The sequence below is a fragment of the Coffea eugenioides genome, unplaced genomic scaffold, assembly GCF_003713205.1.
Source record: "Coffea eugenioides isolate CCC68of unplaced genomic scaffold, Ceug_1.0 ScVebR1_2484;HRSCAF=3516, whole genome shotgun sequence".
NCBI lineage: Eukaryota > Viridiplantae > Streptophyta > Magnoliopsida > Gentianales > Rubiaceae > Coffea > Coffea eugenioides.
Genome location: NW_020862976.1, coordinates 101,556 through 117,333, shown reverse-complemented (window position 1 = coordinate 117,333; position 15,778 = coordinate 101,556). Strand labels below are relative to the sequence as shown.

General features: G+C 38.6%; 1 protein-coding gene and 1 pseudogene across 5 annotated transcripts; both read left to right on the top strand.

Moving 5' to 3' along the window:
- The first annotated feature begins 2,265 nt into the window (after positions 1–2,265).
- LOC113756777 lies at positions 2,266–2,703 on the top strand (annotated as a pseudogene).
- Positions 2,704–3,360: 657 nt separating this feature from the next.
- LOC113756776 (mediator of RNA polymerase II transcription subunit 15a-like) lies at positions 3,361–14,643 on the top strand. 5 transcript variants are annotated; one of them, XM_027300317.1, is made up of 11 exons: positions 3,361–3,552; positions 4,604–4,715; positions 4,882–5,002; positions 7,251–8,612; positions 9,162–9,232; positions 9,353–9,427; positions 9,822–11,237; positions 11,336–11,680; positions 13,046–13,243; positions 13,343–13,431; positions 14,074–14,643. In XM_027300317.1, the coding sequence occupies exons 1-11, from the start codon at positions 3,368–3,370 to the stop codon at positions 14,279–14,281; spliced, it is 4,182 nt and encodes a 1,393-aa protein (XP_027156118.1). In that variant the 5' UTR covers positions 3,361–3,367; the 3' UTR covers positions 14,282–14,643. The 5 variants fall into 5 exon arrangements, with proteins under 5 accessions (XP_027156118.1, XP_027156116.1, XP_027156117.1 ...); XM_027300315.1 differs by having other exon boundaries at positions 14,023–14,643; XM_027300316.1 differs by having other exon boundaries at positions 4,586–4,715.
- The last annotated feature ends 1,135 nt before the right edge of the window (positions 14,644–15,778 follow it).

Below are 15,778 nucleotides of genomic sequence, written 5' to 3'. Positions count from 1 at the left end.
TATTCTTTGCTTGGACTTGTTGAAGGATCTGAAAAAGCTTTTTTTGACTCATCTATTTGTTGTTTCAGACGCTCAACCTTGCTTATGATGAGATTTTTCCAAATGCTAGTGACAAATATTGTTGTAGGCATATTTGCAGCAACTTCAAGCAGTAATTTCCAGGCATGCTGCTTAATAGTTTCTTCTGGAAGGCAGCAAAGAGTCTTGATCACATAGACCACAATGAAGCAATGTCAGCCATTAAAGACATCAACATACAGGCTTAGAAATATTTGAACAAAATTCCCAAGAAGACATGTAGATATGCATTCTCAAAAGAAATAAAATGTGATCATGCCACAAATAATTTCACTAAATTGTTTAATTCATGGGTTGGTGATCTCAGGGGCAAACCCATACTTACCCTTGTTGAAGGTTTGAGAAGAAAGTTCATGAAGAAAATGCACATGAGATACCAAAAGGGATGCACATTAACTAACAGAATCACCCCAAATTTGCTGAAAAGCTCAAAAAAATTGCTCAAGCATTGAGGCATTGTACCCTGAATATGGAAAGTGAGGATACATTTGAGGTTGTGATATAGACAGATCATTCTTAGTCAATTTAAACCAAAGGACCTATGATTTTGGTGCCTTCCAATTAGTTGGACTTCCTTGCAAACATGTTGCACTTGGCATTATCTACAAAAGGGAAAAGCTGGAAGATTACTGCGATCATTGGTTCTCCAAAGACATTTACTTGAAGGCATATGCTCCTATGATTCACCTTATACCTCATGAAAAGAGGTGGCCTTCTATGCATGAAGTTACCCCTGAGGTTGTACCGCCCCCTCCTTTGAGAAGAGCTCCTGGTAGACCAAGAGTTAACAAAATGAGAAAAGCTGATGAATGACCTTCATCTCAGCCAAAAAGATCAGGTACCTTAAAGTGTAGAAATTGGGGTTAGTTTGGTCACAACATGAGAACATGTCAAAGAGCTCCTGTGCAAAGAAAGAATCCAGCCAATACTCATGCTCACCAGGTATCATCATACACACATTTTTACAAATTAATTGTTCTTTCTTGACTCATCAACTGCTTATGTTGTTTACTTCATAACAGATGCCAACTAGAAGAGGGAAACCAGGCAGAGGAATTGCAAATTTAGGACTACAAGGATCTGTTATAAATCATGTTTGAATTATGCAATTAGTTTGCAGTGTTACTTAGCCATATTACTTTAACATGTAAATTTGTTATGACAGGATCATACACATAGGAAGGTGTCTATTGTGCATTCAAGTCAAGGTAGCAATTCGAGTCCTTCTACTGGAAATGCTACCATAAATGTTCAGGTTAATGTACAGACAGGTACAATTGCCTCTAAAAGAAAGGTACGGGCTCTTTTGTTATGAAATCCAATCTAGTGCTGCTACATATGTATTCAGTAAGGCACAAGCTCTTCTATTTTGAACAATTGCAGAGAGGAAGGCCTTCAAATGCCACTTCGACAAATGCTGCAACAGGTTCTCGCAGAAGAGTTGCACCAAAACTTGTTCAACCAACTAATCATCTGTCAACAGCTCCTATTCAAGCCCCTGGTGATACTTAACTGCTACATCTACTATCATGAATGCAGCTACAACTCTTAACTCTGCCAATATTAGCACCACCAGCAGTTTTAGCTTGCATTTCTAATTACTACTGTTATACTTACATTTCTCTTCTTTTGTACTTAGTGGTGCTTTGTGAATTATAGTTCATTAACATGATGCCTACTCATGCTTTTGTAAATGGTGTTATGTGAAACTATGACTAAACAATGGTTTTGCAATCCTCACCCTCTGCTTGAATTGCTTCAAGGCAGATGGTGTTTTGGATAGTCTTGGATTGCATTTCTATTTATTTAATGTATGGTTATGAAATCTGAAATGATATTACTCTTGGATTGCAGTTTTGGTTTGCACCTTATTACTGTTAAGGTTTCATAAATGACTATTTTAGTTCTTAGCTTGTTTCATTTAATGGATCTGTAATGTTGCAACTTGAGCATATGACAAATAACTTAGTCTCTGCATTGCTCATGAACTTGTTCAATTCACTCTTTTCCACCTTAGTTTCTGCAACAAATCACTCTTTTCCACCTTAAATATTGATGCTTAAAGTGAAAGTGGCGCCCTTCTTAATGCTTGTCCATAATATGTTGAAGATAAAAAAAAACCCTATCCAAAGTCAAGGTACTGCCGTGGTGTTCCAGATCCAAAGATCAGGATCTATGGATGTTGGCATGAAAAAGAGGGGAGTTGATGAGTTCCCACTATGTGTCCACTTGGTTAATTGAGAAAAGAAGGGAGAATGTCTCCAGTGAAGGACTTGAGGCTGCTCTGCTGCTCTTTACATGAAGTTTTTTTTTGTTTTTGGTCTTGGCACATTTTTTTGGCCTGAATTTCAAGGGATTCACCAAGTTCAGCAACACAGACTATGTCAAATAGAAGCAAGAGAATCGTATTGTTCCAGATGGTGTTAATGCCAAGGTTTGTTGCTGCTATATTTGTTTGATTTGGAGCAGTTTTTACTTGTATTGCTGTTCTTTGATTGTACTCTTGGCTTTTGGTTGTAAGGCTAGTGCTAACTTGGTTTTGTTCAAATCTTGCAACTTCCTGGTTGCCACGGATCATTGGCTAACCGTCAACCAGGAAGAGCTTTTTTACAAGCAACTTCTTAGTTTACTTCATTAGCATTTTGTCTCTAGTACTATTGGATAGCATAACTTAGATAGTTCATAATAATTCTTCAACAATTCTTCAACATTGCAAAAGATAGCAGTAGCCATTGCTACAACTTTGTGCAAGTAAATGGTCAATGACTCTTTTTCTTTATTTCACTAACATCCCCTCACTTTTTCTAATTTATTTCTGATTTTTATTAGTTTTCATTGGGTTTGTTTGGATAGTGTATTATTTGAAATATTATTTGGAATAGTTACTGTAGCACTTTTTGTGATGTGATGTATGTGAGATAAAAAGGTGGGTTGGAAAATATATCTATGATGCAAGCGAAATATTATTTGGGATAATTGGGGATTATTTTAACTTGTACACTTACCTCATGAGCATTTATGGGAATAAATTTCCCTCTCTTTCCTAAAAACACTTTTTTATGTTCACTTTTGACATCATGGGCTGATTTTGTTACAAAATCCTAAACCTCAAGGGAGGTCAATGTCATTGTGGAAACCTCAGGGGAGGTCAATGAAATTGCCAAAAACCTCAGGGGAGGTTTCTGAAGTTATCCCTAGATTTAATGCTCACGGATAAATTTCCGAATTGTTTTATTGGGTTTCAAGCTTTTCGATTTATTTCTGTCGACCAATTGTGTTTGATTCGGCAATGGATAGCAACAGTTGGAGGGCGCCTCAAGGCCAGATGGCTCAGGGTCCTCCTCAAGGTGGTCAAGTAGGCGGCAGTGGAGAAGTATCGGCTGTCCCAAATCCAGCTCCGCCCGCTACTATTGACAGCGGCGATTGGAGGACTCAACTCCAAGCTGATTCTCGTCAAAGAATCGTAAATAAGATGTAACCCCTCGTTTTCTTTTTGCTTTGTCTCTTTACTTTGGATTATATATGTATGCAATTTTTTTTAAAATTTTTTTAGATTGATATCTGGTTTGGAAACTGGTAAAAAATTTTTTTCTGGACTTTCTTGAAGGCTCTTACCTGGGTTAAAACTGTGATTTTTCTTATTTAATGTAATACTAGAAAAATATATTATTTGTTTAGTTGGTGTTGATAATTATTTTTCCAGTATGAATAATTAATTTTCATTGGGTGTGGGAGACTAAAATGTTTGAGATTCTGGATGATTTTATGGTATTATTGGGAATGGAGTTGAGGAAGAATTGGAAGCTTCTTGGAGCTTCCAATGCTTCATGGGCTCTGTCTTATTCCAGAGGAGTGTATGTTAATACAATATGTCGTTTGGATAATGTGTTGTATGTGTGGAATTCTTATATTTGTAGCACTACTACATCTTTTACCGAGAATGTGTAGCTTTGAACTTATTTTTGCCAGAATTTTCCTCTTCTGATATTTTAAATGCATGGATTCCGTTGAAGGACTCCTTGGTGAGATTAGAAAATACCGAGTTGAGAGAGTTAATATGTTGAAGAATGAAATCCTCGTGTCTTTGTGTTTCAAGTTATATACATGGAGTTGAAAAAAGTTTCAAGAATGAAATCCTCATATCTTTGTGTTTCAAGACTAAGTTCTCTTCTGCCTTCCCTCCTTCACTTCTTCCACTTCTTGTCACACTTCCTCTTTTAATTCATGCGCTACTTCTACAGTACTTTTATGGCTTTCCTGATTAACACAATTTGTTTGGGAAGCCATGATGTGGAAAACTGAAATTTAGAAGACTCTGCATTTAGTATAGTTTCTAAACTCTTGTAGGTTTACTTGCTATTGGTTTTCCTTTATTGACTTTAAGATGCTTGTTTTCCTAAGTTGATTTTGCATGGTAGTATGCAACTGTGGAGCTGGTTTATGATTTTGTTTCCTGTTGTTGATGTACTTCTGTAAGGTTGTAAGCAGCTTTTAGTTTAATGTTCAGATGTGCTCACATGTGCAGAATGGAGACTTTGAAGAGGCATCTGCCATTCTCTGGACAAGAGGGACTGCAAGAACTTAAGAAAATTGCTGTGAGGTTTGAGGAAAAGATTTATACTGCAGCAACTAGCCAGGTAGCCATGCAATTCTGCGGCATGTCATGGTCTTAATGTATCACTTGCATCCTTTTTCCATTGATCCTGCGCGGAATTTTGCTGTTGGTCCATTTTATTAAGTTACTCTTGTTTCTCATTATTTGGTTATTAATTTTTTCTTCTGGACATGATTTATTTTTTGCAGTCAGATTATTTGAGAAAGATATCTTTGAAGATGCTGACAATGGAAACTAAGTCCCAAAATCCCATGGCTAATCCTTTACAAGCTAATGCTGCCAATGCAAGCAAAAATCCTCCAGACCAAGGTAATTGGATGGCATATTCACTTTCTTGGATTGTGGTATTGATCCCCTCAACTTTTTCATCTGTCATCTTTCTTTTTTGAATGTAATAGGAGTTGGTGCTGCTAATGTTCTCTAATATTTGCCTGTGCTGATGCCTTGTTACTTTTCTCTTCATGGCTAATTAGTAGTTTTGATGACCTATGATGTTTTTGTGCCATACTTAGATGAATTAATTATGAACCTTTGGATCCAGTGGCTTTGTTGTTTCTACGAAGTTTAAAAGATGTTGTCTTCAGTGGTCAGGCATGGATATTTGTGAGGAACTGACGGAACTATATGAATAGGTATCTTACCTGTATTAACAAAACCCAACGTGCCATGCGGTCCAAGTGCATCTATGTTTTGGTCTGACAAAAGGTTGCTAAGCTTGACTAGCCATATAAAATTGTCATGTGGTCTATCAAAACAACAGTTAATGATTTCCAGAATTTCTCTCAGGCTTTAATCAGCTCACTTTGGAAAATAGGAAGACTTTTTTAGAGTTACGTTACATGGACTTGGGTGGTGTCTGGGTGCAGTTGCATGTTGAAGTGTCAGATTTCCGTATTTGAAAATTACAGGATCCGGGGATATTTGCCCAATTTTGGGTACAGGTGTGTGGTTGCATCTCTTATACTCGTGTACATAAGATATTTAAACACAAATCATTCTAAAATATCCAAAACTTGTTTAAAGCATATATGCTAAGAAAAAGATCAATTAGATGTGCGATTAAATTGAAAAGAAACATAAGCTGGGTTACAACGTATTTCAGTAGGAGGGGATGAATTATTATTGAAAAGGGAAAAATTGCAGAAACCTTAAGTTATTCATTAATTAAAGTTGAAATAGTGGGGCAAAGTAGATATTGTTGTCAAACCCTATCTCTTAGTCATTCTGTGCTTCCGTCACATCAAAACAGAGTGCCTCTTTTCAATTTATCATAGCCTCTCTTACTCTCAGATGCCACGATTTCACATCTTCCTCCAACGAAAGAAGCAGCCCTTATGTCTGAAGTGAAAATACACCATGGGATGTGAGTATTTTTCTTTTGAAACTTGAGTGGCTTTGGCTTTCCCCTCTTTTCTCCTCCCTCCACAGAACGACCCTTCTTCCTCTTCCATTCTCTTCCCATCTCATGAGACTTCTTGCCCATCTCTCCTCCTTGGCCATCAACATCGCATCACAACAGTTGACATACCCAAAAGCTTTTGACTGTGTCAGGTGCATATCCCGTCCTGCCTGGGGTGAATGAAGATTCCAGGTAACTAACACAAAAGTATCTTAATTAGGAGTCTCTAGCCAAGCGTGTTTAGCAGGAATTTTGGTTTCATGCGTTCAGTTGTTCCTTTTTTTGGTTTTGATAGGCATTTTGGTAAGTTAGCTCTTTTTCCGTAGGATTTTATATTTTGTGTTTAGTACTTCAGCTGTTCAGCATCTTGTCTTAGAGTCAGATTGGGAAATCTTGTAAGATTTGACTCTAATTAATTGTATGATTGAAGGATATTATCCCATATGAGAAATAAGAGTTAAATCTAGTCAACATATTACGGACTTAACTTCATGTAAGCTCATCTGCTCTTTAGTGTCTTCTGAAGTTTATGAGATGCAATCTAGCTTTCTTATGATGCCAAATAGTTAGCAGTGGTACCTGGAGTTTCGTTATCAATATCTGCTTTTGTCCAGAATACTGTTTTATTTGATGTCCACACAATCAATGTTTAATTGCTGTTTTTGCACATCCTGATCTTCAGAGAGTATTTCCAAAAATCCAGTGGCGTACTAATCTCTCTCTCATATGATCTTATTGTCTTAATTGGATCTAAATGGGTGATTCAAATCCACTCACTTTACACCCATTAATTAAGCTTGCTTGGATTTGTCAGTATCTTTCTAGGCCTAAGGTTTCTCTTGCTGGCCACCTCTAAATGGTTGACTACTGTGAGTTGTAAACTGAGACTGCATCAAAAAAGTTGATGGAACATTTAGTTGCAGAAGATGTATGTACTTTTTGTTTTAAAAGGTTAAGAAGGATTGGGGTAGGTTATCACCTGATTGCTTTGGACTTTAGTGTTACTGCTTTTGGGTTAGTTTTGGTACCATTTGTTGTTGTGCTTTGCTGGTTTTGACATTTGAGATAAACGTCTTTTTCCTTTGTGGTTCTATCCTTTCGATGATGTCTAATGAATGAGTTCTCTCCTTCTCCATGTGCATCTGTTCATCTTGATAGCTGTCCATGGCATGCAATCCCAAATTCATAACCAGCCACTTCCCATGCCAGTGGTGAGCAGCCAATCACAATCCCGACAACAGCTGTTACCACAAAACATGCAGACTAATATGACATCAACTGGAGTCCAGAATTCTGCTATTTTGGCTTCTACACTTCCAACTGCTGGTAATTTGCAGCAGGCTCCCATGCCTAATATTGGTCAGAACTCCAATTTGCAGAACATGCAGAGTGTTCCCAGTGTTTCTCAGAACCCAGTAGGGAGTTCCATGGGACAGGTGATGCCTTCAAATGTTTTCACTAATTCTCAAAGACAGATGCAGGCTAGACAACAACAGGTTGTTCCCTTGCAGCAACACCAGCAGACACAGAATCCACAGCATTATCTTTATCAACAACAGCTGCAGCATCAGTACATGAAACAAAAGTTACAACAAGGAGGAGGAATGGCACAGCCCCTTATGCAATCTCATATCCAGCAGCAGCAGCAGCAGCAGCAGCAAAATCTTTTGCAACCAACTCAAATTCAAACCTCCCAGCAAGCTGTTATGCAGCCATCTGTAATGCAGTCAGCTCCTCTATCTGGCCTCCAGCAGAATCAACAGTCTTCTATGCAACAAGTGACTCAACCAGTAATTCAGCAGCAGTCTCAAGCAGTTTTGAGGCAGCAGCAACAGCAACAGCAACAACAGCAGCAACAGTCGCAACAGGCTTCCATGTTGCATCAGCAGCAAACCTCCATGGCTCAACAGCCATTACTGCCTGCAGCACAGCAGCCACAGCAACAACAGCAGCAGCTGATTGGGCAGCAGCCTGGTGCTACAAATATTCAACACAACCAGCTCATTGGCCAACAGAATAGCATGCCTGATATGCAGCAACAGCAACAAAGGCTGATAGGCCAGCAGAACAATATGCAGCAGCAGCAGCAGCTAATAGGTCAACAGAACAGCCTTTCGAGTATGCATCAACAACAATTGGCCCCTCAAAGTAGCGTTTCTGGGCTCCATCAGCAGTCAATGCTAGGGACTCAACCTGGTAACTCTGCCCTGCCAACAAGTCAGCATTCTGTCATCATGTTACAGCAATCTAAGGTTGCGGTACAGCAACAAATGCAGCAGAATGCAACAGCATTGCTACCAAGCCAAAATCAACAGCCACAGCAACCGCAGCAACAGATGGTATCACAGATTCAAGCACAACCAGGGGGCCTACAACATATGCAGCAGCAGTCAAATGCGTTGCAAAGAGATATGCAGCAAAAGATTCAACCTACAGGTTCTTTGCTTCAACAGCAGAATGTTGTAGAACAGCAGAAGCAGTTATTTCAGCCACAAAGAGCCCATCCTGAGGCATCATCAAGTTTGTGCTCTTTCTTTTTGAATATTTCCCAAGTAGTTTTTGATTATTTCGTTTTCAATGTTATTTGATCTGTTCTTATGTTGTGCATTTCTCTATAAACTTTTGCGCACTTTTCTCAGGATAGGATTACGTACTTTTCCAGAATTTGTGTATTGATCTTTAAACATCCTAATGTAGGTTGTCATTCTGATAACATGCATTGAAGTTAGCTTGTTATCCCATCATGATAAGATTTTGTGAATTTTTATTCTTGTAGTTTTATTTGAAACATCTGCTTGGTTATTAATTCTTAGACATCTTTAAGGCTATAGTGCCTTAATTTTCACTAATTTGTTAAATGTTGGCCAATGCATTTTTATGTTCTACATTTTTAGGCAAAATTATGTTTCATCTTTTGCAAATTATGTTTGTTTATGCAATTTCTTGCTTGCCATGGCAATGCTCCTATTTTTTTCTGCTACTCGTGCTAATCTCATCTTTTATCTCACAAGTAATTATTGCCTTTGATACCAATAACATATATGATATCCTATTTGAAACTTTATGTAGCTTCGTTAGATTCAACAGCTCAGACGGGGAATGCAAGTGGTGGAGATTGGCAGGAGGAGGTTTATCAAAAGGTATTGATATATGATCTTTTCATTTTCAATTAGGAGATGTAATGGTATAGAATGATTTTTTAGCTTCAGTATGTAGATTCCATCTGCAGCCATGTTCTCATTTGCAAAATTTACTTGCAGATTAAATCCATGAAGGACATGTATTTCCTGGAATTAAATGACATGTACATGAAAATTGCTGGAAAGCTGCAACAGGTATGTGTAATTTATGTGTGATCGTTGTTCTATCAAAGCATTGCAGAGTGGTACTTTGCAATCTGCATCCACTTTTCAGGTCTTTAAGTATCAATCTACTAATGTGTTAACCAGGAAGAAACAGTCAACTTGTCCTCTTATCAAGTGCAGTGAGCCAAGAAAAACTTTTCGTTTGTTCCCGAGTCCATTTGTCAGTCATCTGCTTGTTGATCAAGTATAGACAATGGGCTTGTGCATGCTAGAGCTTGTTATTGTCCATACCAATATGTACTAGTTCCAGAAATGGGAGAAAATTTGTGGGAGAAACAAAGGAACAAAATATCTTCTTTTTCTGTTAGAAAGGTTCATTCTTTTGTTCCCGATTCTTATTAATGAAAGCCTTGTCCTTTTGTAGCATGATTCTCTTCCTCAACAACCGAGAAATGAGCAGATTGAAAAGCTCAAATTCTTTAAGCTCATGCTGGAACGCCTAATAGGATTCTTGCGATGTACCAAGAATGACATTCAGATCAGTCACAAGGAGAAGTTGGCTTCCATTGAAAAACAGATAATCAATATTCTTTCTACAAATCGGCCCCGGAGGCCCGTTTCTTTGCAACAAGTGCAACTTGCCCAACAGCAAATGTCCAACATGCAGCACTCTCAGCCTCAGACTCAAATTCCTCAAATGCAGCCCCAGGAAAATCAAATGAACCAACAGATGCAGCCAATGAATGTACAGAGTTCCATAACACCAATGCAGCCAAATAGCTTGACCAGCCTGCAACAGAACACATTGTCCTCTGTGCCACCAGTTTCGAATTTGCAACAGAATCTGATGAGTACCCTACAGCCTGCTTCGACTTTGGACCCAGGACAAAGTAATACTCACCCGTTGCAGCAGGTAGCTATAAGCTCTTTACAGCAGAATACTGCCAGTGGTCCTCAAACAATGAACATAAATTCTTTATCATCGCAAAGTGGCATGACTGCGCTGCAATCAAACCTCATTAATGCTCTACAGCCTAATTCGACTATGATTCATAACCAGCAGCTAAAACAACAGGAGCAGCAAATGTTGCAAACCCAGCAATTGAAACAACAATTGCATCCCCGTCAGCTGCAGCAGCAGCTTTTGCAAAGACAACAGCTAATGCAACAACAGCAGCAGCAACAACAACAGCAGCTGCAGCAGCAACCACAACAGCACCAACAAATGAAGCCACAGCAGCAGCCTTCACAGCTGCCTGGACACCAAATGTCACCACTACATCAGGTAACTGATTCAAGTGACTTGAAGGTGAGACCGCAGATAAGTGTTAAAACAGGTGTTTTCCAGCAACACCATACCAACAGCCAGCGAGCGGCGTATCATCACCAACAGTTGAAGTCGGGAAGCCCATTTCCTATTTCTTCACCACAAGTCCTTCAGGCAGCATCGCCTCAGGTTCCCCCGCATGCTTCCCCTCAAATTGATCAGCAGAGTATGCAGACGTCTATAGCAAAAACTGGAACTCCACTGCAGGCTGCAAATTCACCCTTTGTGGTCCCATCTCCTTCGACTCCCTTGGCTCCATCACCTATGCCTAGCGAGTCAGAAAAACTAAATTCTGGCATTTCATCCCTCTCAAATGCTGGAAATATTGGACCCTCGCATGCAACTACTGTGTCTGCAGCAGCCCAATCACTAGCAATTGGCACTCCTGGGATATCAGCTTCGCCATTGCTTGCAGAATTTACGAGTTTGGATGGAGCTCATGTCAACACATCAACTGCATTGCCCTGCAAGCCACATACTGTAGAGAAGCCACATGAACGGTTGATTAAAGCGGTTAGTTTCTATTATAATTTTACATGAACCGAGTTCTTTGTTTAACATGTTTCTGCACCTTCTCAGTTAGAAACAAGATCTATATTTGTCATTTTCAGGTACAATCAATTTCAAATAAAGCATTGGTTGCCTCCGTTGATGATATAAGCTCAGTTGTCAGTATGGTTGATAGGATAGCTGGATCTGCACCAGGCAATGGATCAAGAGCTGCTGTTGGTGAGGATTTGGTCGCAATGACAAAATGTCGCTTGCAAGCAAGAAACTTTTTCACACAAGATGGACCGACTGGAACAAAGAAAATGAGGCGCTCTACGAGTGCAATGCCTTCCAATGTTGTTTCATCTGTTGGTAGTGTGAATGACAGTATGAGGCAGTTAAACAGTTCTGATGCCTTTGAATTGGAATCCACAGCTACATCAAGTATCAGAAGGCCAAGGAATGAGGTTTTTCGATTTCCTTGTCCATCATTATTGATCTAAAACAATTGAGCCAATGCATATTTTGTATATGTGGAAGTTACTACCTCCATGTTTGCTTAGGATTGCAAGCTATATGCTTTTCTTATCTTACTCCATGGTAGATTAACTAATGGTGAAGGGAAGCTAACCGTCTCATTCCGTCTAAAATTTGATGATGTTAGAAGAGATGTTAGCACATCTAGTTTTAGAATCTTACATGCTTCCTTTGGTCAGGATCTGATATGTTTGCTTTCCCAAAATGCAATAGACAATGTGATGTAGAACTGCAACCCAGGATTCACTGTATCTACATTGAAGTTGTCCGGAGCACCTTGTGGCTCTGAAGGAGATATGCTATGCTATTTGCCTCCCTCCCATTTTTGGAATTAAAACCTGTGGGAATTGTTTGAACATATTAATGGTCTCTTTACGTGGCATAATTCTCTTGCAAGTTGGCAATTCAATATTTTTAAGTTTTCAATCTCCTGAATCACTTCTTTGTATTATTGATTTTCAAAATCAGGTTTTGGCTCTTCTCCTCCTCTTTTATTCTTCTGCTGCTTTCCTCTCATATATTCTTGTTCTCTGCCATGGGCCAAGGCAATGAGGATACGTTTCCAGGCTGCTGGTTTGTGGCATCTTTGATTCTTTGTTGCAGCCTCTTGGTTTTATTTGCTTTAGTTGATCATAGCATTACTATGTAATGCTCTGCTTTGGTGCTTTATAAACTGGTAAGCCTGGAATAAAACATACTAGTGTTCAAGGCACACACTAATGTTTGTGCAACCAGTAGGAAGAATATTATTAAAATTTTTGGGTATATTTGTCGAAATCATTTTCAGGAGAGTTGGTTTTATATTTTTGATGATATAATAGTAGAAAATTCACCAAAATAGTGTTTAAATGGATAGTTATTTGGTAACCATAATTAGGAGTTGCTAATAAAAATTAGGGTTTATAAATAAGTGGAAATTAAAATAAGAAGAAATACATGGTACTTTGTAACAGGAGATGCGGTAGCGGTTTAGGAAGAAGATAAGGTGACACAAAATTGTTTACACTAGAAGTCCCCTCCCCCTATATAGCATAGATTTCTGTTCTGAACAGGAAAGTTTATTGTTTTTAAACAAATACCAATCAACATGAAGTCTGAAAATCATCACGCTGATTTTCTGTTATCCATTCTTAGTCATCTGAAACTAGCATAGCTTATTAGATGTGTCTGGCATCCAAGCCAGTTGTGGATGTTTTTGTGTGTTTAGTGTAGATGCCTCTGCAGATGCTTATCATTGGACTTATGTGGATTTGATGCACTTAGTTACTGATCGAACAATTTGTGACTGGTTGAAGGCCAACCATGCCCTTGTGGAAGAGATACATGAGATAAATCGACACCTCATAGATACTGTGGTTGATATCAGCGATGAAGATGTTGATCCAATTGCAGTAGCTGCAGCTGATGGTGGTGAAGGGACCATTGTCAAGTGCTCTTTCAGTGCTGTAGCTCTTAGCCCAAACCTGAAATCACAGTATGCTTCAGCACGGATGGTAAGATTCTTATGCTTTTTAGCTAGAATACTAGTGTGCCACTCATTTCCGTGAGTAGCATCAAGCCTTAGTTTATTTGTCTCTTCAATGTTGTTTCAGTCACCAATTCAGCCTCTGCGATTGCTCATTCCAACTAATTATCCTGATTCCTCTCCTATACTCTTGGACAAGTATCCTGTTGAAGTTAGGTAAGTAACATAAAATGTGGGTCCTATTCAATTCTGTGTTTTGATCTGTAAATAGACATTTATGGATACCTTTATCTTGATATATATTTATAGCCAAACTGCACTAGCCATCATCTGTGGTGGCAAGGATTGGAAGGATAATATAAGAAACATGAAGTAGGCCCTAGAGACCCTGCCATGTGTTTGGATATATGGGTGGATGTGGGGTTCTGTAGATAGAACAGGCTCAGAGGGAGGAAAAGGGAGATGGGATTTTTTTTGGTTGGGGGGGGGAGGGGGGGAGAGACAGAGGTCCAATGGCTGTTGAACCTCTCTGCACCTTTTGACATGGAATGCCCAATTTAAAAGCAGTCATTCTTCAGATGGATGTGTACAAATGATGGGATGATAGGATAACATGCTGTTAAATATGAATTGAGATAGTTAATCAGGTTTTCGATTATCTATAGCTGTGACATAAGGTGTGACACCGAAAGGTTTTTCTTTGTTCTTTTTTGTGATTTGAAGGTTCTTGAAGCGACAAAACATCTTTCTTTTTGTAATACCGCTGACCACTCATTTCTTTTCCCTTATTTTTTGTACTTCTTGTAGCATCAATTGGATCTCTTCACTGAGATTGTATCAAATAAATCTTATGTGCAGTAAAGAGTATGAAGATCTTTCTATTAAAGCCAGGTCCAAGTTCAGTATATCACTGAGAAGTCTTTCACAGCCTATGTCACTTTCGGAGATGGCAAGGACGTGGGACATTTGTGCTCGTGCAGTTATTTCAGAATTTGCACAACAAAGTGGTGGAGGAACTTTCAGCTCAAAATATGGGACTTGGGAGAACTGTGTGAGTGCAGTTTAGTGATCAGCGGTATTTCAAGTGGAACTACAGGAATTAGAATGATAATGATTTGGACAATCGTACTTTCAGCTGTTTCTTTTCAATGAAGTTTGCATTGATCATGATTGTTTATAGCTTCTCAATGAAGGTTGTAGAACCCAATGGCAGTAGAGATACAAAACCATCTAGTATACAATTGGGAAGGTAAAACTTTGTACTGCATGTGAGTATTCTGAGTGCCAGTTGAGTAATTATTCTAAGTAGTGCTAAATGCTGAATTTATTGCGAAGTGTGTCACAATTTCATTGTTTTGTACTGATTTCTGATAACAAATTTCTAGGTTGTGCGGCAATGGTTAAGATAAATGAATGTAGTTTTTTTTTTTTGGGTGGCTTTGGATTAAGGAATGCTGAATATATTGCGAAGAGCGTCACATTTGCATTGTTTTGTACTGATTTCTGAAAGACGATCTTCTAGCTTGTGCAGCAATGGTTAAGATAAATGAATGTAGGCTGCTTTTTTTTTTTTCTCCTTTTTCGTTTTATTTTCGTGGCTTTGGATTGGGACGTATTACTAACCAATTCTATCCACATGGTTCTTCTTTCATTCTTGCTTACCTTTTTAATAAAGGCAAATAAAAAAAAGGAAAGTGACCAGTGCAGCTTGAGGGATATATGAATGGTTAGAAGGAGTCTTTTAACAGAAATATCTGCTTTGTTATTAACCGCCATTCAGTAACCATGGAATCATACAAAAGAAAGGTTGGAGTATTGAACATGCCCACAATGACAAGAAGGCTCTATTACCTACAAAACAAAAGTTTTTTAATTGGATGGGAGTCTTTATATAGTGACTTCTGGTGACCTAGGTACATGGTGAATTGATGCACAAATAGATATATTTAGGATTATGGCCACGTTGGTGTTGGTTTTACCAAATTAGTTTTGCTTACAGTGTCAATTGTTTTTTCCTTTTATGGTGAAGAAAAAAATTCTATATTTGTAGTATTGTGTTTTCTTATGTTGGATATTAGGAAAGGATGCAAGTAAAAGATTCCAGATTTGAATCCTCCCACTTATTATGACGACCCCACCTCTCGCTAGGGCGAATCCTAGGGTATTAGCGGGACGGCTGCTTAACTCTCGTCGGAATTCACGCACTCGTTCAAACTTAATATAGAGCCACAAAACAACCATTGATTTAATTAAGAAGTACTTCGAATATACAAGTCACAACTTCTAAGCTAAAAGTTATGATTACAATCCATCAACCAACAATAGCAAAATTACACTTTAAGAGCCACCAAAAGTTCATACAAAAGGTATACTAGCATCCACCAAGTCGCTAGTCTAGAACCTCCAATCCACCTCCAAAGCCTGTTAAGGAAAACAAACTTAAAGGGATGAGCGAATGCTCAGTGAGACCAAGAAAATGAACATGCAAGTAAGTAACACTAATCAATCAAATAACATGCTTTAAATAACTTTTAAACGTGACATTTCATTTAAGTGCACAAGT

Excerpts from the sequence above, each read along its gene's own strand:
- LOC113756776 (XM_027300313.1), top strand. The coding sequence starts at position 3,368 with ATGGATAGCAACAGTTGGAGGGCGCCTCAAGGCCAGATGGCTCAGGGT. Across the intron at positions 3,553-4,585 it reads CAAAGAATCGTAAATAAGAT|ATGTGCTCACATGTGCAGAA; the intron begins GTAACCCCTCGT and ends TTTAATGTTCAG. Across the intron at positions 13,244-13,342 it reads AGTATGCTTCAGCACGGATG|TCACCAATTCAGCCTCTGCG; the intron begins GTAAGATTCTTA and ends ATGTTGTTTCAG.